Source organism: Tursiops truncatus, chromosome 10 (genome assembly GCF_011762595.2).
Source record: "Tursiops truncatus isolate mTurTru1 chromosome 10, mTurTru1.mat.Y, whole genome shotgun sequence".
NCBI lineage: Eukaryota > Metazoa > Chordata > Mammalia > Artiodactyla > Delphinidae > Tursiops > Tursiops truncatus.
In genome coordinates, this window is record NC_047043.1 from 38747831 (window position 1) to 38771159 (window position 23329).

General features: G+C 39.8%; 1 protein-coding gene across 5 annotated transcripts in view; it reads left to right on the forward strand.

Annotated features, from left to right (window-relative positions):
• The first annotated feature begins 625 nt into the window (after positions 1–625).
• ILRUN (inflammation and lipid regulator with UBA-like and NBR1-like domains) overlaps positions 626–23329 on the forward strand; it is a 121966-nt gene continuing 99262 nt past the window's right edge. For 4 of the 5 annotated variants that reach the window (XM_033864396.2, XM_033864398.2, XM_033864400.2 and 1 more), the window contains exon 1: positions 627–978. In XM_033864396.2, coding sequence (XP_033720287.1) covers positions 821–978 — 158 coding nt within the window. In that variant the 5' untranslated portion in view covers positions 627–820. Of the gene's footprint in view, positions 979–23329 lie in introns of all 5 variants that reach the window. The other variant, XM_073810839.1, reaches the window with a different exon arrangement.

Here is a 23329-nt window from a genome sequence, read left to right on the forward strand (position 1 = left end):
CCGGAAACTGGAGACTACCGTTGCATAACAGAAACAGCACGGGTAAACTGGAGTAATCATCACCGAGGGTGGCCAGGAGCCTAGGATTTTAGGGCATTAACCCTCTGGGAAAGCAGCTCTAGAAACTTATGCAAACAAGTCCTTCCAGAGCGAGGGGCAAAGCCCTGGCTGAGAGGACTGGGTCTTGTATGCCATCTGGTACCTGACCTTGCCCTGGCCTCTGTTCTTCCCCGACTTCAGTTTCCTCACCTCCCAAACGCTGCCGTTGTCGTACAAGAAGATCCCGGCGGTTTTCCCCGCCAACCCCGGGCTTTAACTCCTCCCTCTCAGCGTGGGGGCGGGGCGAGGAAAAGGTCAGGCCAGGAGTCACCTCCCCGCGCCGCCCGGCCGTCCCCTTCCTCCTTCCCACTGCCCGCCCCCTCGCTCCACCGCGGTGAGGTCACGCGGGGGACGTCACGGGGTTCTGTCGCCACGGAGGGGCGGGACTCCGGGAGAGGAAGGGGCGGGGCTAGGCGGGCGACGCTTGCGCAGTGGGCGCGGCGCGGGAGGAGGCGGCGGCGGCATAGAAGCGAGAGGCGGCGGCGGCGGCGGCGGCGGCGGAGGCGGCGGCACTGGGGGGGGTGGGAGGGGGGGGAGCGCGAGAGTGAGTGAGTGGCTGAGTGAGTTTACCCCTATGAGGCGGTGAGAGGCCCGGGGCCTACCTCAGAGGAGCGGGGTCGCGGCGCCAGCTAGCAGCGGGCCCCCTCCCGGTCCCCGGGCCCGGCGGCGCGGCGGCAGCTCAGTTGTGAGGAGGCGGGGAAGCGAGTGTCCGGCCCCAGCCATGGAGGGCATGGACGTGGACCTGGACCCCGAGCTGATGCAGAAGTTCAGCTGCCTGGGCACCACCGACAAGGACGTGCTCATCTCCGAGTTCCAGCGGTTGCTCGGCTTCCAGCTCAACCCGGCCGGCTGCGCCTTCTTCCTGGACATGACCAACTGGTGAGCCGGCCCCGCCGCGCCAGCCCTGGCAGCGGCCTCGGGGCCCCGAGGGGAAGGGAAGGGACGCCCAAGCTCGGCGGCCGGGCGGGACGGTCGGGCACTGAGGGGTACCCCCTTTCCGGGGCGGGGAGGGAGTGTGGGGAACCCTAGGGGCCTGGAAGAAATTTGGGGGCCGAGCAGGGCTGGAGGGAGATGTATGAGGAGAGTTGGGGTCCGTGGAGGGCAGGAGAGGCGGAAGGGAGATGGGCGGGGGTTACTCCTGAGGTTCTGCGGAGTATTAGCGGCCGAGGAACGCGGGAAGAGGGGGAAAGACTCGAGGATCGAGGCACGGGGTCGACCTGTGAGGAAGAGCGCTGTGGTGTTGGCTAAGAGTAAAAAGCACAGAAAATCTGAATTTGGGGAGTGGGCAAAAGCTTGGGGTATGGAGTTAGGGGCTGAGGATGACAGGGATGAGGGGAAACTGAGGGAGAGAATTAGGTACTATGCAAGAACCTGGCGCGCGGGTGAGACTTGGGAGTTAAGAGCCGAGAAGAACAGATTGTGTGTGTGTGTGTGCGTGTCCATTCGAAAACAGATAAAGAAAAGGGAAAAACTTTATGGGGGAGGACAAGTGAGTACGGTAAGAAAGATGACTTTCCCAAGAGCTGTGCCAGGGAGCGGTGGGATCTACTAGTGGGATCCACTAATGGAGGACCGGGAGTGCTAGACCTGGGGCACGGTGTGGGAAAAACCTTAGGAAAAGTGAAGGAGGGAGATTATCTTGGGGGAGGGAACTTTCTGAGGGGATTGGAGCCCTGGGCTCCAGAATGCGGGAATGGAGAGGGGCTTATCCAGAGGGGCTTACCTGAGAGAAAGCTGGTTGGTAGATGTTTGCGAAAATGGAGAACTTGACTTAGGCTGGGAACCAAGTATTTTTGGCTTGGAGTTTCCTTGTAGAAGACTGAATTGGGACAGAAGACCATGACAACTTAGACTAAAGGAGTATTTCTTGGCTTTGGGTGGAGCACTTGCTATTTTTGATAAGCAAGGCTTCCCTTTGTTCTCTGAGGGGTTGTTGAGTTCACTCGGGGTGAGTGATTAAGTGGAGACCATTAGACTTCCTTTGAAAGGATTTCAGGTGAAACAACTCATCTTTCTTTGGTCTTAAAGCCATGAGATGATTGCCCTTTGCTCTCTGTGTTGGGCATGTGGAATCTTGTTTCTCTTGGCATCACTTGTACAACCAGCCTCCCCTTTATTCCCTGTCCACTGGATGCCTCAAGCAATGCCAGAAAAAGAGGCTGTAAGCCTAGTCTTGATCCCGTTACTCATCGAGCTCTATCCTGAATGATGCCCATCTTATTAATGGGAGCCTTACAGCTGTGGTGACGTGTGAATTTTTTTCTGTGCAGCATCATTGGTAGGTCCTGTTGTTTATCTTTAAAGTTGATTGTTATAGTAAGAGTGGGATTGAGTTTTTAGATGTTTAGAAAACTCTTTGAATGCAGGAGATAGTCTTTATAATTAAAGAAGCATTTGTGACCCCCCAGTTGTATCTTTTATGTCTGGGATGATCTCAGACAGGGACTACAGCCTGCAGTAGTTTTCTGAACAGCAGCCTATGTGTTTAATAGAGAGTGACAGGGGTTATTGAAAACACCAAGAAGAGGTATTACACTGGTGAGATTTAGACGTAAAGCTATATCTTGAGGAGCATTGTACCCTTGCCTGCCTGCTTCCTGCCCCCAGCTCCTTTTCTTCCTTGTTTACACTAGTTCAGCATAAGAGACTTGGCATATTGTTGCTGCCAGTTTGGTAGGGGAGGATCATTATTTCTCCGCACCCTCTTGTGAGTTGTATCATTTAAATCCTGCCCTAATAAGTTTTTAGTTTTTTAGAGTCAGTATTTATTAGTACAATTATTAATGGCTACAGAAACAATGTAATGAATTTTATATGCTTGAGGTGTGTGTGTGTTTAACATCTAAGATTGTTTGTTTTTAAGTGATGTGAAAGGTGAGGCCCAGTGTGGATGAGAAAAATAAAAATTATGGTCGCATTATAAAAATTTTATTTGAATTTTATGTAAAAATTATTAAGCTCAATGACACTGAGTAGCATGTGTTCTGATGAGATGTTATCTCTGTATAAAACAAGGTGATATCAGCATTCCTGAACAAAGGAGTGAGCCATTAAAAAGTGTATTCTGGTTTTAAAACAGAAGTCAGTAGCTTCTTAGGAATCCAGGCAATTAAGTGATAACTCAGCTTTAAGTACGTTACCTTATTTTTTGACTGTAGAAGTCATGTTCTTTCTTTTCTTTGATTATAAAATGAAAAATTTGTGAACTGAAGGAAGTAAGGCTTGTTATGCTTTTCTTTCTAACGAAAGCAGTTAGTTTCATAATCCAGTATTGTGTTTTGATTCCTATGTTGACCTGGCTAAATTTATCTTTGTTTTAAACAAATACTCATCATAATTAATAAAATCTAGTTAAAATACATACATGAATGCATACCTGGTCAAAATATTTGTGTGTTAAATAAATATCTAAAGTCTAGAAATGTATTTTTTTAACATGTTTATTGGAGTATAATTGCTTTACAGTGGTGTGTTAGTTTCTACTTTATAACAAGGTGAATCAGCTGTACATATACATATATCGCCACATCTCCTCCCTCTTGGGTCTCCCTCCCACCCTCACTATCCCACCCCTCTAGGTGGTCACAAAGCACTGAGCTGATCTCCCTGTGTTATGCGGCTGCTTCCCACTAGCTATCTATTTTACATAGAAATGTATTGTTTTGTTTGTTTTTTTTGAAATGTATTGTTTTTAAGTGTCATTTAATGTCTGACTTCGGAAACTGTCGAGATAGTCCCGGTACAGGTTGCCAAAATTTCTCTCAAATTGCTGTGGTTAACCTGTTGAATTTGAGATGATTAACCCTCCTGTGACTTTATAAGTGCCTGCTTTGGGTTGTAATAAATAACCACCATTCAGTTGTCTAGTGATTGTTAAAAAATATTGTGGTAAAATAAAAATGATTATTTTAAAATGAAGGCCACGAGTCTTCTAAAATGAAACCCTACTTGGAAAGGTTTGTTTTCAAAAGTAAGAATTTATTTTTGTTGTTGGTAACAAACAACTTTTTAAGAAGCTGTTGAAAATTGGCTAAATTGAGAGTTTTGGCCTTATAAGTTACCTACAGTGTAAACATAGATTTTTTTTTTTTTTTTTTAGTCTTAGGTTGGATATGCATTCTATAGATATTTCTATTTAATTTAGAACCCAGTATTATTTCAGTTTTGTACTATTTATACCTGAGCTGGCAGCTATGCTGCTGGAGATTGGTGGAACTGACTCTTAACAAAAGTAGTTAATTTTTAGTTCCTAAGTAAGTACATAAAGCGCATAAATGGTGTGGTGAAGGAACCCAATATCTGAAGCTAAACTGAAATGACTTGTAGATTAGAATAACTTTCTATAGGTGGAATGTCTTGCAAAGACACTTTTGGGCTGTGAGTATAGAACTTGGAATTCTAAAACTGGAAGCTGGCTTAAGATTCTCTAGGTCATTCTAGTTTTTCCTGCAAAATTGCATATAACCCTTCCAAGATAGCTTTTCTTGCATCCCTGAGGGCAGAGATTTGCATGATACCTTATGGTAGTGTTTAATTACCTTTCTAGTTAGAATTATGTCAAAACTGAATCTTTCTTACTGTAATTAAGCTTTTTTCATTTGCTTGTGTCCTCCTTGGAGATGAAGAATATCTAATAAACACGTTCCTTAAGAGGTCAGAAAGCTTCTATTAATACAAATCACTAGAAATTTTCAACCATGTGTCATTTTAACACATTCAGTTTAATGGTTTCTCACTCTTTAATGTAGTCTGATAGATTTATATATATTTTTAAGTGGAAACCAACAGGATTGAGAGGAGAGCTTAATAGTGGTGAAATATACATAAAGTAAAATTTACCATTTTTAGTCAATTCTCAGTGTTACATGAGATTTTAAATTCAGTTGTGGCCCTCAAAGTCATTTGTCTCTGTTACGTTTTCAAAGTGAGTTATTCTTTAGTGTTTGTGACAAGAAACAAATAACACTTGTAGATTTTTTAGAGAATGTTAACGAAGGAGTTATTTCTCATTATAGGGATAAGTAAATTATTTTTGACCAGCATATAGACAATGTTGGTTGTTTCTGTCCCTCCTATTCATTAAGCTAGTGCTTTGCAGTTTTGGTGCAAAACTGCAAAAGTTTTGCAACATCCTAGGTTGCCTTCAGGTATCTTCAGGAAGCAGCGTGTATTTTTTGGAACACTACACACGCCCATCATGGATACAACAGATGTTTTCTAGAAAAATAACTCAGGAAAAACATTTTTGTAAAATAATGTCCTATTGACTTTCTCAGTATTGTCAGAAGCACCCTTCTGGATAAAATGAAGGTATAACCACTATGCAATGAAGTGAAATCAGAATCTCGATGAGAAAATCCATTGTACATCCTATCTGATCTCACAGTGCCTCCCCTGCCTGATCTTCCATTTCTCAGTCACCTGCATGCTAAATGAGTTTCTGATCCACTCTCTGGTTTATATGTATGCATCTAGGAAAAGTCTCTTTATGACAGATAAAACATGATATTAATAATGGTCTCCTTTAAAAATGTGTGCCAAGCAGCAGCTTTAGGAAGAGAGTAGGAAGGGTTGCGTGTTGTGGACGCTATTGCATTTTTAAGAAGGTTGGGAGTTCTTGGTTTGGACCTTCTTCTTTCCCACTTTTTTTGGCCTTTTTTGAGTGGCACACACAGGTGGGGACTCTGGGTATAATATAAAATAGTTTACAAATAGAGCATCAAGATTCATTTTATATCAAGTCAGAACTAATCTCCATTATCGCCAGGGTGGGTGGAGGTGTTTCTTTACCATCTCTTGTCTTCCGACTCCCCCACCCCAATTTGTCTAGCACATAACAGCAAAAACTCAACCAAACAGTATTTATTTATTTATTTATTGGTCACAAGGCTTACGGGATCTTATTTAGTTCCCCACCGGGGATTGAATCTGGGCCCCGGCCTTGAAAGCACTGAGTCCTAACCACTGGACCACCGGGGAATTCCCTCAACCGGACAGTATTTAAAGAAACGTACTTTGGATAGACCCCTGGCAGATAGTGTAATACAACAGCAGAAGACAGCCTCTATCATAATTTGCTCTCTAACAGGAAAAGAACATGCCTGAAACTATGAGAGAAAAAGTTTGGGGATAGTAAGGAAGCAGCATTCATATGTTAATGCTGAATTAACTGAGTAAAATTTCAGAACAGGTAAGAATGGACTGAATCAAACAGAACCAGTGATTCACAAATATTGGGTGCTTGCTGTGGGTAGGTTGCTTTCTTAGAAGGTTTGAAATGGTTGGGATTTGAATTGATGGAAAAGTTGTGTAATGTTAGGTGGAGGATATTTCCTGAGTGAAACCAGGAAGGAGCAATAAATTGGAGCAGAGCTGTCTGGAAGATTGGCTTGGCAAGAATGTGGTTAATGGGATCAGAAGTGACGAGAGATGAAGCTTATTTTTATTTTTGCTTTGGAATATTGTTGGTTTTTTAAAAATTGGGGTGAAATTGACATAAAATTGAACCACAGTAAAGTTGACAATTCAGTGGTATTTAGTGTGTTCACAATGTTGTGCAACCATACCTCTGTCTAGCTAAAACATTTTCTTCACTGCAAAAGGAAACCCGACACCCATCAAGAAGTTGCTCCCCATTCCCTTCTCCCCCCAGCCCCTGGCAACCACCAATATGAATTCTTTCTCTGTGGATGTATATAAATGGAATCATAAATATTTTTCCTTTTGTGTGTGGCTTCTTTCAAGCTTCATCTTGTTGTGTATAGTATGTATCAGTACTTCATTCCTCTTAATGGCTGTTTAATATTCCAGTGTATGTGTATACCACAGTTTGTCCATTCATCCATTGGTGGACATTTGAGCCATCTCTATCTTTTGGCTATTGTGAATCGCGCTGCTGTGAACATGCGTTTAGGTATACTTGTTTGAGTACCTGTTTTCATTTCTTTGGATATATATGTAGCAGTTGAATTGCTGGGTCATATGGTAATTCTATATTTAACTTTTTGAGGAGCCACCAAACTATTTTCCACAGTGGCTGAATCATTTACATTCCCCTAGCAATGTTTGAGGGTCTGTACCAATTTTCCTACAAACTTGACAACACTTATTTTCCTTTTTTAAATTATAGTGAGTCTGCAGTGGTACCTCATTGTGAGATTGATTTGCATTTCTCTGGTTACTAATCGTGATGAATGTCTTTTCATATGCTTGTTGGCCATTTGTATATCTTTTTTGGAGAAATGTCTATGAAAGTCCTTTGCTGGTTTTTTAACTGGACTGTTTGTCTTTTTGTTGTTCAGTTATAAGGGTTCTTTATATATTTTGGATACTAGACCCTTATCAGATATTTGATTTGCAAATATTTTCTCCAATTCTGTGGATTGTTTTTTTTCATAATTAAAAAAAATCTATTTATTTATTTATTTTTGGTTGCGTTGGGTCTTCATTGCTGTGCATGGGCTTTCTCTAGTTGTGATGAGCAGGGGCTACTCTTCGTTGCGGTGCATGGGCTTCTCATTGCGGTGTCTTCATGTGTTGCAGAGCACGGGCTCTAGGCGCTCGGGCTTCGGGAGTTGTGGCTCACGGGCTTAGTTGCTCTGTGGCATGTGGGATCTTCCTGGACCAGGGCTCGAACCCATGTCCTCTGCATTGGCAGGCGGATTCTTAACCACTGTGCCACCAGGGAAGTCCCCTATGGATTGTTTCTAAAATTTTCTTGTTAATGTCCTATGATGCATAATTGTTTTTAATTTTGGTGAGGTCCAATTTATTTAATTTTTTGTTGCTTGTGCTTTTGGTGTTATAGCTAATAATTTATGCCAATCCAAGATCATGAAGATTTACCTCTATGTTTTCTTCTAAGAGTTTTATGGTTTCATCTCTTATATTTAGTTCACTGATCCATTTTGAGTTAATTTTTGCATATGGTTGAGGTGGGAGTCCATCTTCATTCTGTAGAGTTTAATTTTGATCATATTATATGCTCTGGAATTGGCTTCTCATTGACTCTCCATTAAATATATCCTTTACTTGTATTAAATATGTACTGTACTTGCTTTGGCCACCACTGAAAATTGGGCCAGAAAAGTGTGCAAGGTTTTCTGATGGGGGAAAAAACTTATGCATGTTCTATTGGCACCAAAAACTAAATGTATGTTCAAAAGGTCAATCCTCCCTGCCCCCAATCCTTCAGCTTTTCTTTATGACTTTTTCCTGTTTCATTAATAGCTACAGTGGTCTTCCAGACATAAGGCTTGAACTGTGTTATTTCCAGTGCCCTCTCTTTCCTGGATACCCCAGATCATTTGCCAAACCCAGCTCATTTCCACTCTGCAGTGCACCTCCCAACTGTCTCTTTTTTCCATTCTCCTTGCCATCACCTTAGCTTATATAGATTATGTTACCACTTTAACAGGGTAACATAGCAATAGTCTCCAAATTGGTTTTCTGCACCAGGTTCTCCTCCTTCCAGTCCATTTTGTGGACATACCCCTACCAGGTCAGTCTTTCTGAATCACAGCTTTGATCAGGGCCCTTCTTTTCTCAGGAACCTTTGTGCCTTGTTGCCGACCAGGTAAAGAGCAGAGAGCTTTAGCTTGACATTCAGGACCTTCCATAGATTGATCCAGCATATCTTTTGTGATGGATATCCTGCTCCTCTCTGCCCCATTCAAGCTGGCCGCTGCTCATTTCCCACACATACTTTTGCTTTCCCAATTCCCCCCCCCCCGGTATGCAGGCCTCTCACTGTTGTGGCCTCTCGCGTTGCGGAGCACAGGCTCTGGACGCGCAGGCTCAGCGGCCATGGCTCATGGGCCCAGCCGCTCCGCGGCATGTTGGATCTTCCCGGACCGGGCACGAAGCTGTGTCCCCCGCATCGGCAGGCGGACTCAACCACTGCGCCACCAGGGAAGCCCTGCTTTCCCAATTTTTAACTTTTTTCTTCTACCTAGAATACTGTTATTTCCTTTCTTTATACCTCGTGAAATCCTATTGTTTTTTTTTGAAATTAGGACACGAATTCTCGGTAGTGCTGTCTTCTCTGAACTGCATGCACTCTTGCCTTTTTAATAACAGTTATCATATACGATACACAGCCTGGAGAGGAAAATGTCCCCTAACGGCCTTTGTTTCTTCCTAAGCATCTGATGCAACTCTTTGTATGTAGTAGGTGCTCAACAAATATTTGTTGAAGTAGTACCTGAAGGTAGGTGGGAATAAAGATTTTGTTTTTATGGAAGTCTTGAAGTCTAGTGCTGTTAAAAGAAACAAGTTCTATAAACTAAGCTTCTTTTCAGGCTCTTTTGTTTGTAGGTTTAATTTGGACATACATGACATGAAACCAAATTAAAATTTAAGTAACAACAAGAATATTGTTTCTGGAAGCAATCTGAGCCCTCTGCAGGTTGGCCCCACCTTGTTATATACCTACCTTTCCAGGCATGTCTCCTTATACTAAATATCTTTTGTAATCGGTTTATGAGAGAATGTATTAGTCAAAGTTAGGTAACAGTTATTTAGATATGAATGGAGAAAAATATTTTGTAAAATCGCTGAAGTTCTCCTGGATCTTTGCCAGTATTTTTTATTGAGGAAAAACTGTAAAAAAGCAGCATAAGCACATAGTAAGTTCAGATAGTTTAGAAGGGTCTAAGCAGGAGTTGCAAACTAAAATGCTTATAGATGTCAGGTGGGGGACATGAACGGTTGAAGTATGTGTGAGCTAGAAAGCACTTGCCTTTTATAAAGAGGATGTCTGATACTTGCCTTAAGTCAAATATTGCCACGCTGGAATGGGGGCCCAGCGTTCTTAGATTTTTCCATTTTTTCAAGAGAAGCCAGAAATTCAGATTTTTATGGGAAATTTCCTGATTTTCAAACACTGGCAACTATTTTAAATACTTTTAAAACATTGTGTGGGCCAAATAAACTACATCTGTAGGTGGGATGTGGTCCTTGGGCCGCGAATTTGCAACCTGTGGATGAATAGTGAAAAGCAAAAATCCCCTCTCCTTTCTAGAAATAGCCACTACTATTTCTTCTGTACCTTTTAGAAAATGTTCATGTCTATAGACTTTTGTACATATACACAGGTAATTTTTTTGCATGTGTGTATATGTATATGCGTATATAAAAAATTAAATATATATAAAAACTTTTAATAGCAGTGGTATTGCTATTTGAATAATTATTCTTCCTATCCAGACTAGTGGGTACCATATCTCTTGCACCTTCTTTGCTTCAGTGGGCAGTGAATTAGCTGTCGAGGTACTTGGATAGGATGATCAAATAGATATACTTTTTAAATTAACAATGCAGTGGTGAAACTAATATATTGTAAATCAACTGTAATTCAATAAAAAAACACATAATAAATACCAACGAAAAGCAACGAAAAACCCGTGCAGTGGGTTTTCTTCACTGTATAAAGACTCTCATCTAGTGATTACATATACTTATTAAACCTTTGTTTTGCTGTGTTAAGAGCAAAGTGTGTTAAGTAAACTACCTAGCAGTGAGCTTATCTGAATTTACTTATGAGGTACTGTCAGAGAACACATTTCATAATTTGAACTTTTTAGGGACCCAAAACACAAAACTGAAACTCACTTTAACTCATTATTAAACCATCTTGTACAGATAATGCTAATATATTTTTCACTCTGTGGAAGGGTAATTGATTTTGTAAGTGATTTTCTAATGATTTGCCAAAGTTAATGTATGTCTTGGGAGGGGTAGCAGTTTATTCCAAATATGGAACTCAGCCTCATTGAATTTACTATGTACTGGGTTTGAAAAGACTCACTTTTAAAAATGAATGGTTACGTTTTCTTAAAACGTTTGAGCCTCAGGTCTGTACAGTGTTTCCAGGAGTTTGAACTTGAATTATTGTGCTTGAGGTCAGTGATTCATAGCCTATTATGTAGCAACAGCTTACTAATGATTGATTGAATGATACACGATGTGCTTCTAAAATGCTTTGTGGTCAGCATTTATCTTCTAAAGTAAATTTTGCTTTTTAATTAAAAAAATACTTTGATAACAGGCTTTGAGTAGTGGAAATCATTAGCCGAGGGATGGGGTTTGCATACACCTGTAACTGGGAACTACTGCCTTTAAAATATTTGAAAATTAAAAAATAGTAAAAATTGTATTATGACATAGATCTTACTGCATATAAGCTAGAAAATACCAAAAAGAAAAAAATAAGCCATACTCGTGGGACCCAGAAATAAGCAATTTTAACCTTTTGATCTATATCCTTTTAATACTATTGTGTGTGTGTGTACCTGTGTTTGCTTTACAAAAGTGGAGTATTTACTATATTCTGGGTATTGTTTTAAGTGATTAAGTTTAATATATAATTTAATGTTCATAATAATTCTGGGAAATAAATACTGTTATCTTCATTTTACAGAAAAGGATTAGAGACTCAGTGAGGTTAAATAACTTACCTAAAGTTATGTGGGTAATACATGGTAGAAATAGGATTCAAGTATAAGCAACCTGGGACCAGAGTCTGTGCTCCTGATTGTTGTGTTTTACACGCTGTATGGGTTTCTAGGACTGCCATAACAAATTACCACAAGCTGGGTGGCTTAAAACAAATTTATTCTCTTACAGTTCTGGAGGTTGGAAGTCTGAATTCAGGGCATGGGCAGGGCTATGCTCCCTCTGAAGATTCTTAGGGAAGAATTCTTCCTTACCTCTTCTTAGCTTCTGATAGCTCCTGGCGTTTCTTGGTGTTCCTTGGCTTGTAGATGCATCACTCCAGTTTGTCTCAGAAGTCACATGACCTTCTTCCGTGTGTGTGTGTGTGTGTGTGTGTGTGTGTGTGTGTGTGTGTGTGTGTGTGTGTGTGTGTGTTGAGGGGGGTAGGGGGTGGGAGGGTGGGGGTGTGTGTCTCCTTAGAAGGAAACCAGCCAGTTGGATTTAGGACCCAACCTAATCTAGTATGACCACATCTTAACTGATTATGTCTGCACAGACTCTGTTTCCAAATAAGATCATGGTTCTGAGGTTCTGGGAGGACATGAATTCAGGGGGATACCCTTCAACCAATATACACACTATTTGTAGTCTGTTTTCACTTAAAAATATGACCATTTCTCCATTCATTTTTAAAAAAGATTTATTTATTTATTTACTTACTTATTTTTGGCTGTGTCGGGTCTTAGTTGCGGCACGTGGGATCTTCATTGAGGCATGCACAGGGTTCTCTCTAGTTGTGGCGGCATGTTTTCTCTCTCTGTTTGTGGCTCGCAGGCTCCAGGGCGCGTGGGCTCTATAGTTGTGGTGCGCGGGTTCCAGAGCGTGTGGGCTCTGTAGTTTGTGGCACGCAGGCTCTCTAGTTGAGGCACATGAGTTCAGTAGTTGTGACATGCGGGCTTAGTTGTCCTGCAGCATGTGGGATCTTAGTTCCCTGACCAGGGATTGAACCCGCGTCCCCTGCATTGTAAGGCAGATTCTTTACCGCTGGACAACCAGGGAAGTCCCCATTTCTCCATTCTTAATAAATATGATTCTGCGCTTTTATTTTAAAGGCTTCACAATATTCCTTTACCTGGTTATAGAAATGTTCCCCTCCTCAATGCTTTAAAACAAACTTTTATATGTTGTTGAGTATGGACTTTAGGCCAAGCCATTTCAGGTCAGTCATCCACCTCAGTTGTCAAGATTTTTTTAACTGGGAGAGCAGGATATGGAGGTGCACCATCTCACGTATAGAGGTCTTATCCCCTTATTTTAAAACACACACACAAATGGAATCACACTATACATACTGTTCTTAGGTTAGCTTGTTTAACTTTACAATGTGGACATTATTTTTCTTTTTTTTTTAATGGATGCATGGTATTCCATTGTGGCTGACCACATTTTGTTTAACCACTTCCTTACTGATGGACAGTTTCTAGGTATTTGCTTTCATAAAGCTGCTCTGGTATAGGTATCTTTATAGAAACTTGTGGATACAGTCCTAGAAGTGGGATTGCTGGGGCTAGGTGTATGGCCAGTATAAATTTTGATAGGTAGTATCAAATTCACTTCAAATGTATTGTACCAGTTTTCATTTTTACTGTCAGTATACAAGAGTGCTTGTTTTGCCACCCTCTTAGCCATGGAAGAATGGTCTTTACATTGTTGCTGGTCTGATAGGTTAAATATATATTCATTTTAATTTGTATTGCTTTAATTATGAGTGAGGTAGGACATCTTTCCTTATCCTTATTGGCCATTTGTATCCCCCTTCCCCCCCCCATCTTTGTTGAGGCCATTTATATTTTTCTGTGACTTTTTTGTGTGTTTTTCTCTCTACCTCTATTGGATTGTTCTTTTTTCATTGATTTGTGTGAGCTCTTTGCATATTAAGGAAAATAGCTTATTAAATACTTAACCTTTCCTCCACTTTGTCTTTTAACATGGTTTATGATTTTTGTTTTAACTGTGTAGCAGTTTTTTTGTGAAGTTGAATCCAGCAGTCTTTTCCTTTTTGATTTCTGCCTTTGGTTTCATGCTTAGAAATCCTTCCCCCACCTAATCGTTATATAATTATTCACCTTTGTTTTCTTTATGATTGCATAATTTACATATACATTTTTTATACAGATGAAACTTATTTGGCAGTGTGCTGGGGTTTATATCTAACATGTTTTTCAGACGATTAGTCAGTTTTCCCATTTATTGTGAAATTCGCATTTCCCCCCAATGATTTGAAATGCTGTCTTTATCATATATCAAATGCTTATGTATATATTTGGGCTTGGTTTTGAGATTCTTCCTCTTGTACTGGTGTGTATGTCCGGTTTTCTAAGGTTGAATAAGAATTTTAATGTTCACTTAAAAAATATTTTTAAAGGGAAGTACATTTTATTTTATTTATTTATTTTATTTTATTTTATTTTTTCGGTACGCGGGCCTCTCACTGCTGTGGCCTCTCCCGCTGCGGAGCACAGGCCCCGGACGCGCAGGCCCAGTGGCCACGGCTCACGGGCCCAGCCGCTCCGCGGCATGTGGGATCTTCCCAGACCGGGGCACGAACCCGTGTCCCCTGCATCGGCAGGTGGACTCTCAACCACTGCGCCAGCAGGGAAGCCCCATTTTCTTCTTACAATTTTCATTTTATCTGCATTGTAAAGGCACATAGTTTAAAGGGTTAAGGTAGTTCTGCAGGCTTGTTAAAAGGAACCAGGGATTCTAGAGTCCTTTTGTCTTACTCATTTCCAAAGGCAGTCTTTTTAAATTCTTTCAGCTGATTTTTTGGGTTTTTACCTCCATTGATTTTTTTTTTTTTTTTTTTCTGTTTTGACCATTATCTGTTGACTTCCCACAGGGAGATGAGGATGTTATTCTGTGAGAGGCAATGTGGTGGTAAAGAGCAAAGTTCAAAGCTTCTGCTATTTACTATCTGTGTGACCTTTGGCAAGTTATTTTACTCTCTCTGTGTCTTGGTTCCTTATATATAAAGACAATATCAGTTTTTACCTGAGAATTGGATAAATTAATATGTGTAAAGATTTAGAGCTGTACCCAGCACATGGTAATTTTCAGTTACACTCACCCTCTCTCTAATGCTCCCATTTTAATTATTTGTGATTTGGTTAAATCAGTTTTCAGTGTTTATGTTGTTTTAACTATTTAAATCCTTATTGACACTTGAGCCATTAGTGTACTGGGATTCATTTTCCTTTTCTGCACAATCTTTTGCTGTCCTAGGGGGAATCATTGTTTTGATTTTTTGGTTTGCTCAGTTTCTTAGATAGTTTTAAAATGCTTTATTTATTAAGTTTCAGGTATACAGCATTATAGTTCAACATCTGTAGACAACATCTGTATACAGGATATACAGAATATTCTGTTTTTTCTGTATAGGGATCAGATTTAAAAAAAATTTATTTACTTATTATTTATTTTTGGGTCTTCATTGCCGCGCACGGGCTTTCTCTAGTTGTGGCAAGTGGGGGCTACTCTTCGTTGCGGTGCGCGGGCTTCTCATTGCGGTGGTTTCTCTTGTGGAGCACGGGCTCTAGGTGCACGGGCTCAGTAGTTGTGGCACGCAGGCTCAGTAGTTGTGGCGCACGGGCTTAGTTGCTCCGTGGCATGTAGGACCTTCCCGGACCAGGGCTCGAACCCGTGTCCCTGCATTGGCAGGTAGATTCTTAACCACTGCTCCACCAGGGAAGTCTGGGATCAGATTTTTTAAACTAAGTTATCCTCAAACTACTTACTGTCTATGAATCTCTTCTCAGTAGGTTTAGACACTTCAGGTGTTCTATTGGTTTTATCTTTGTGAAGAAGTCTTCCACCGTGTTTGACCCACTATGACTGGACTGGTAGAACTCTAGGTCTGCTGCACAGCTCCCCTGGTACCCCGGGGATTTCTTTCATACTTTCCCCACTTTGTTGGAACCCCTGTTTCCTGGACCCCATTTTTTAAAACTTCCTGAGAGTGCAGAGGAGGTAAAATTTGAGACTTTCGTATTCTGAAACTGTATTTTACTCTGATGTTTAGTGGATAATCCCAGGTTTGGTTAGGTAGCAATTTGAAGATTGGAAGTATTTTTCTCAGAATTTTGAAGGCACTGTTCCTTTGTTTTGTGTTTTTCAGTGGAAATGTTGAAATGTGATGCTGTTCTGATTCTTTCTTCTTTGAATGAATTCTGTTTTTTCCCTTTCTGGAAGCTTTTGGTAACTTTGCTGTGTCCCCAGTGTCCTGAAATTTGACAGTGATGCATTTCAGCCTGTGTTCTCATACGTTGTGCTTAGCCTTGGGGAGCCCTTTTAGTCTGGAAACTGTCCTCTGTTCTTGGAATGTTTCTTATTTTTTTCTTCCAGTTTTATTGAGATACTACACCACTGTATAACTTTAAGGTGTACAGCATAATGATTCAACTTACATACCTCATGAAATGATTATCACAGTAAGTTTAGTAAACATCCATCATGTCATATAGATACAAAATTAAAGAAATAGAAAAAATTTTTTTCTTGTGAGTGAATTCTTAGAATTTAGTCTCTTACTAACCTTCATATATAACATATAGCAATGATAATTATATTTATCATGTTGTACATTACATCCCTAGTGCTTATTTATCTTATATCTGGGATTTTGTACCTTTTGACTGCCTTCCTGCAGTTCCCCCTTCTGCCTCTGGTAACCACAAATCTGATCTCTTTTTCAATGAGTTTGTTTGTTTTTGAAGTATAATTGACCTACAATAACACTGTTAGTTCCTGTTACACAATATAGTGATTTGGTATTTTTATATATTTCAAAATGATCACCACAGTAAGTCTGATAAGTCTAGTTATGATATGTCACCATACAAAGATATTACATAGTTATTGATTATGTTCCTCACACTGTACATTTCATAACTGTGGCTCATTTTTTTGCAGCTGGAAGTTTGTTCCTCTTATCTCCCTCACCTATTTCTTTCCTCCCCCTCCCCCCTTTGCCACCACCTGTTTGTTCTCTCTGTCTATACCTCTGTTTCTCTTTTCTTATGTTTGTTCATTTGTTTTGTTTTTTTTAGATCTTAGAAATTTTCTTGAATTAATTCTTTGATTTTCTCTTCTTCATTTTCTCTGTTCTCTTTTCTTAGATCTCCTATTTTTCAGACACTGGATTTTCTGTTCTGGTCCTGTCTTATCTTTTTTTTCCCCTCTTTTAATCTTTTGACAAAACTTTTGCTCTCTTTTCTGAGATCTCCTCGGTGTTGTTTTCTTCAGGTTGCGTTTTCTGTTTGCTTGCTTTAGTTTTTTTCTATCATATTAGATACTTTACCTTACGTACTTGCTGTTTATTAGCTATCTACTCGTATTTAAGAGTAGGACACAAAAAGTGGTTTGAAAGTTGTGGGCCTAACTGTAGGGTTTGTTAAATGAGGGCTTAACAGCTCCACCCATTTCCTCCAGGGTGGGGCAGTCACCAGCTATGCAGTGTTTAGACTGTATTGAGGATCTGAGGTCTGATGCATAGTTTAGGCAAATGCATAACTTCTGTTTTTATCCATGTATTTACCTTCACTTGTAGGGTACCTGATGCTCTTAATTTCTGAACCTTTTGGGGAATCCTCATTTTAATTGGATTGCTTCTCTACTTGTCCCCACTGCTGGCCGGGGAGGAGTCATCTTTCTCAGGTCGGCTAAGTCATTTACCACTTGTCTCTATGCTTTCTAGCCACCCAAATATTGCCTCCTCACTTGTTCATTTGGTCCTTGTGAATTTCTGACTTTTTCCCGCATTTTTCTTCATTCAGGCTGCTATAACAAAAATACCATAGATTGTGTGGCTTGATAAACAACAGAGATTTATTTCTCACATATATGGAGGCTGGGAAGTCCAAGGTCAGGGTGCCAGCAGATTCAGTGTCTGGTGAGGGTCCGATTCCTGGTTTACAGATGATTGACTTTTCACTGTAACCCCATGTGGTGGAAGGGGCAAGGGAGCTCTCTGGGATGGCTTTTATAAGGACACTAATTCCATTCGTGAGGGCTTTACCCTTGTGACCTAATAACCTCCGAAAGGCTCCACCTCCTAATACCATCACATTGAGAGTTAGGGTTTCACAGTGAATTTTGGGGGGACACAAACGTTCATTCAATCTGTAGCACTATACCTATATTTTAGGAGGGTTTTGGGAGAGAGCTGAGGCTAGTGTGTGAAATTTTTTTTTAATTAGTTAATTAATTTAGTTTTGGCTGCATTGGGTCTTCATTGCTGTGCGCGGGCTTTCTCTAGGTGCGGCGAGCAGGGGCTACTCTTCGTTGTGGTGCGCAGGCTTCTTATTGCGGTGGCTTCTCTTGTTGCGCAGCATGGGCTCTAGGCGCGTGGGCTTCAGTAGTAGTTGTGGCTCATGGGCTCTAGAGTGCAGGTTCAGTAGTTGTGGCACATGGGCTTAGTTGCTCTGAGGCATGTGGGATCTTCCTGGACCAGGGCTCGAACCCGTGTCCCCTGCATTGGTAGGCGGATTCTTAACCACTGAGCCACAGGGAAGTCCCTGAAATTTTTAATTGGAAGCTGAAAGGAAGTATTGGATTTGCATCTAAAATTTTTTATTCTGCCTTTTTATTCTTACGATTTATGTGATTGTTTGGATATGATGTAAAATTTTAGTATACCAATTGAATAATCAAGTTGTGATGATGTTGCGTTTAGATAGCTTTCCTTCGCCAAAATGGATCTGCATTTACCTGAAGGATAAAAAACAAACTACAAATACTTATCTCTGGCTATGAGATTATGAAGTTTTTTATTTTCTTTTTTATACTTTCTTTTTCACTTTAATTCTCACATTTTCTATAATGAATATGTATTACTTGTGTAATTAGGAAAAAATAATACCTAAGTAGAGAAAAAATTGTTAATCACATCCTTAGATAAAAATTTGCCCTAGGTTCCAATATGTTCTTCTTTTATTTAATCCTAAATCTATCAGAGTTGTGCTCTGTCCTTTACTTCTTTTAGGTAATCTACAGTTAGAAACACTAATTTTGGGGTGAGTGTATGTACTTTGCAGAGGTCATTCTGATCTGTCCCCCAACTTTTTATTTTGAAGACTTTCAAAACTGTAGAAGAGTTGAAAGATTAGCACAGTGACTATCTGTATAATTGCCATTTTACCATATCTGCTTTATTTTTTAAGTATCTTTATTGAAGTATAATTTACATATCACAAATTAACCCATTTAAAATAGATAATTGAATGATTTTTAGTAAGTTTACAGAACTGAGCAACCATCACTACAATCCAGTTGTATAATATTTTCATCATTTCAAGAAGACTTTGCCTGCCTATTTATAGTTAATCACCATTCCTACTTCCAGCCTCAGGCAAACACTAATTTTTTTTCTGTCTCTAAATAATTGCCTTTTCTTTTACTGTTTATATCAATGGAATCATATAATAAGGAGTCTTTTTTTATTTTTTATTTATTTTATTTTATTTATTTATTTATTTTTGCGGTATGTGGGCCTCTCACTGTTGTGGCCTCTCCCGTTGTGGAGCACAGGCTCCGGACACGCAGGCTCAGCGGCCATGGCTCGTGGGCCCAGCTGCTCCAGGGCATGTGGGATCTTCCCGGACCGGGGTACGAACCCGTGTCCCCTGCATCGGCAGGTGGACTCTCAACTACTGCGCCACCAGGGAAGCCCAAGGAGTCTTTTTTTAAAAAAATTATTTATTTATTTAGGCTGTGCCGTGTTTTAGTCATGGCATGCGGGATCTTCATTGCGGCGTGTTTTAGTTGTGGCACGTGGACTCTTAGTTGCAGCATGTGGACTCTTAGTTGTGGCATGCAAACTTGTAGTTGCGGCATGCATGTGGGATCTAGTTCCCTGACCAGGGATTGAAACCGGGCCCCCTGCATTGGGAGCACGGATTCTTAAGCTACTGGACCACCAGGAAAGTCGCATAAGTGATCTTTTGTATCTGGCTTCTTTCAGTTAGTGTTTTGTTTATGGGGTTTATCCATGTTTTAGCGTGTATCAGTATTTTTGTTGCTGAGTAATTTTCCATTGCATGGATATACCACGTTTTGTTTATCCATTTACCAGTTGATGGACATTTGGATTTTTTTCTACTTGGCTATTATGAATAAAACTGCTATGAACATTCATTTGCAAGGCTTTAGATGTGTGTTTTAATTTCTTCTGGGTAGATACCTAGGAATTGATTGCTATTTTGTATTGTAAAATTATGTCTTTTTAAGAAACTGCCAAACTCTTTTCCAAAGTAACTACCATTTTTCATTCCCACCGGCAATGTGTGAAAGTTCTCTCTCTGGATTTTATTTTATTTTTCTTCCCTGAACCATTTGAGATAAATTGCAGACATCATGACATTTCACCTCTTAGTCCTTCAGCAGATATCTTCTAAGAACAAGGGCGTCATGCTACATATCTGCAATGTCATTGTCACTCCCAAGGAAGTTAGCCTGGAAATAATAGTGTTATCCAATATACAGTTCATATCTAGATTTTCCTATTTGTTCCCCAGATGCCCTTTATAACTTTTTTAAAAAAAATCCAGAGTCTTCTCAAGCATCTCATGCTATATTAGGTTGTCATGTCTTTAACCTCACCTTTGCCATTTGCTTGTTTTATGACATTGACATTTTTTAAAAGTCCAGGCCAGTTGTCCTCTGGAGTGTCCCATATTGTTGATTAGTCTGTTTCCTCATGGTTAAATTCAGGTTAAACGTTTTGTTGTTGTTAGAAATGTGTCTTCTGTTGCATCACATCAGGAGGCATCTGCTTTTGTCCCATTATTATGCTAAATTTGAGTATTTCGTTAAGACAGTGTCCACCTGTTATTCTTCTTTGTAATTAGTAAGTAATCTGTGATAGACTGTGAGAATATCCTTTTCCCCAGCAATCTTTCTCCTGTTTTAGTATCCATTGATGATCCTTGCTTGAGTTATTTATTGCCTAGTGGTTGCAAAAAGGTAATTTTCTAATTCTGTTGTTCCTTCTGTGTTTATTAGTTAGCAGTCTTTTGTAAAGATATTGCTATTTTTTAAATGGAACTTGTCAGAGTCATGAAGGATTTTATGGAGAATGAAGCAGATTTTGGTTGCTTGTCTTAATAGTGTTGAGCTAAGTGTATTTACCTTACCCTTAGCCACAAAGGATCCAAAGAAACTACTGGAGAGAGAGGGAGATCTCCTTGACCTTTGCGAAGCTTGAAATACATAAACTTTTTGACTGTGTTTACATTATTTGGGGATGTTTGCTGCTTTTCTCTCTTTGATAGACCACTCTTTTTAAGGAATAAGAAAAAGATACAGAAATGGTTTTTCTTAAGCTTTTATTAGTTTTTCTTTGTAAACCAAATTAGTTTTTTTCCCCCCTTGTTTGTTTGGATGGTTTTGTGATTTTTTTTTTTGATAGTAATTTAACTGGTGGTAATTATGCAGTATCATGCAAAGTAGCTATTTTTAAAAATTCTTTTCTTCTGTAATGTAAAATAAATGCCATAGTTGGATGAGCTGTCCAAACCTGACTGCTTCTTATGTGCAGTTGGTTGCCCAGACATGAAAACATTAACAGAGTATGTGAGACTGTCTGCAAGTGTCATAGGACTTTTACAGGAAATATTCTTTACATGTTGTCTTCCTTGTTTGTTCTCAGGGATTAGGTACTACTAAAAATGGCATCTGACATCTTTTATACTGTCATTTTATTAGTTTGTAAAATAAAAGGGGGGCTGGTCCTCTCAGGTTTATGAGCTGTGATAAAATCTGCCTTTATCCTAGTCTTTTTTCAAGTTCTATCCAATTTAGTTTAGTCTTCCAGTGTATGTAGCTTTTTAAGGTACCTATCTCACATGTACTAGAGAACAGCCAAATATAGCCACAGAGTATTTGGAGATGGGTTGGCTGCAGAATGAGCAGAGTAGGCATTAAGGCCATGTGACATTATTTGGTGGTGATGATAACGTTGCATTGGCTTTGTTCATCATATTGCATAGAACTTGGCCAAGTTTTATTTACCTTTTTGTTTTTAGAGGACAGAATAAGATTCATAACATAGGGTCTTAGACACGTACCCTAGTATGCAATTTTGGAGGTGATGTATGCTGAGGCTTACTGTTGTGTTCTTCAAAGATGGTGTGGTCAGCGTGGTTCTTTAGGGGCGATGAAACTGAAGAGGCTTTGAAGCTGGCCCCTGTAGCACACCATCAGGAAATCTCTAGGCAAGACATATAAGACAGGTGTGGAGCATTTTAATCAAAGGTATATGTAAAAGGTGTGTGATTTCTTTTAGAAGCCCCTGCATTTTTTTTCTCTGTATGCGGAAACAACAGCTAGATTTGAGAGTGGAACGCTGGCTTACAATTTAGCTTTTTGGCACTTTTCCCTTTTTTAAAAATAAAAAAAAAGTTGCTAGTATTTTTTAGAAAACAGATCTCTGACTAGGCTGTAGGATAAGACGCATTTTAACCATTGCTGGCTTATTCTAAGCTCCTTGTGAGGTAAACACACTTTTGAAAACCATAATTATAGATTTACTTAATCATTTCATAACTGCTACTTTAAATTATGTCCCAACGAAAGTTCCATGAACAACAGTAAACCACAAATGTTTTGTTTATGAAGTTAGTTTTGTTTGAATCACATTTTCTGTTTGTCATTCTGGGACTTTTTGAGTATTTTACATTTTCATGGCTACTCTGCGCATTTCTACTCTGTTCTCCTATCTTCAGAAATTTCAGTTAGCGCTGAACCTAATGATTATTTACCTTTTTAGGAAGTATCCATGACAGTTACATGGCGGGGGTGGGGGTGGGGTGGCGGGAGGCAAGAAGAATAGGAGTTAACTTCTAAGTGTGCATCTTTAATGGATAATTGAGTTCTTGAGAGCCGAGTTATGATGAAGGAAATGACTCAGCAGAAAATAGCACCTTTTTATTTGTAACCTTTTAGTTTTTTATATTCATAGTTTTCTTGTATGATGAACATTTTCAAACATATAGTAAAGTAGAAAGAATAATATAATGAATAGCCATTGTATTAATTTTTTGCTGTTGTTAATAAATTACCACAAACTTAGTGGTTTATAAAAACACCAATTTATGATTTTACGGTTGTGGAGTTCAGAAATCCAAAATGAGTCTCACTGGGCTAAAATAAAGGTGTAACAGGGCTGTGTTCTTGCTGGAGAGTTCGTTTCTTTGCCTTTTCCCACTTCCAGGGGGGCCACATACCGTACCTTGTCTTATGGCCTCTTTTCTCCATCTTCAGAGCCAGCATGTTGTGTGGGTCCTTCTCACACTGCTCTCTCTCTGGTTCTGTCTTCCAGTTCCCTCTCACACTTAAGGAAGTGATTACATTGAGTTCACCTGGATAATCCAGGATAATGTTGCTATGTCCAGGTCACCTGATTAACATCCTTAATTCCCCTGTGCCATTAACATAACATATATACACATTGTGGGGATGATGAAAATGTTCTGAAACATGGTGATTGTGTTACAATTCAGTAACTTTACTAAAAATCATTGAATTGTGCAATTGAAATGGGTGAGTTTTATGCTGCATAAGTCCTACTTCAGTAGAGTTGTTTTTTTTAACCTTTAGATGCTCTCCTTTGCATTTAGGAGTTAAGTCCAAATTTCTTATTGAAGCGTATTGGTCTCATCCTAATTAAAATTTTTAAAAATTGTGGTTAAATACACATAACATAGAATTTGTCATCTTAACCATTTTTAAGTGTACAGTTCAG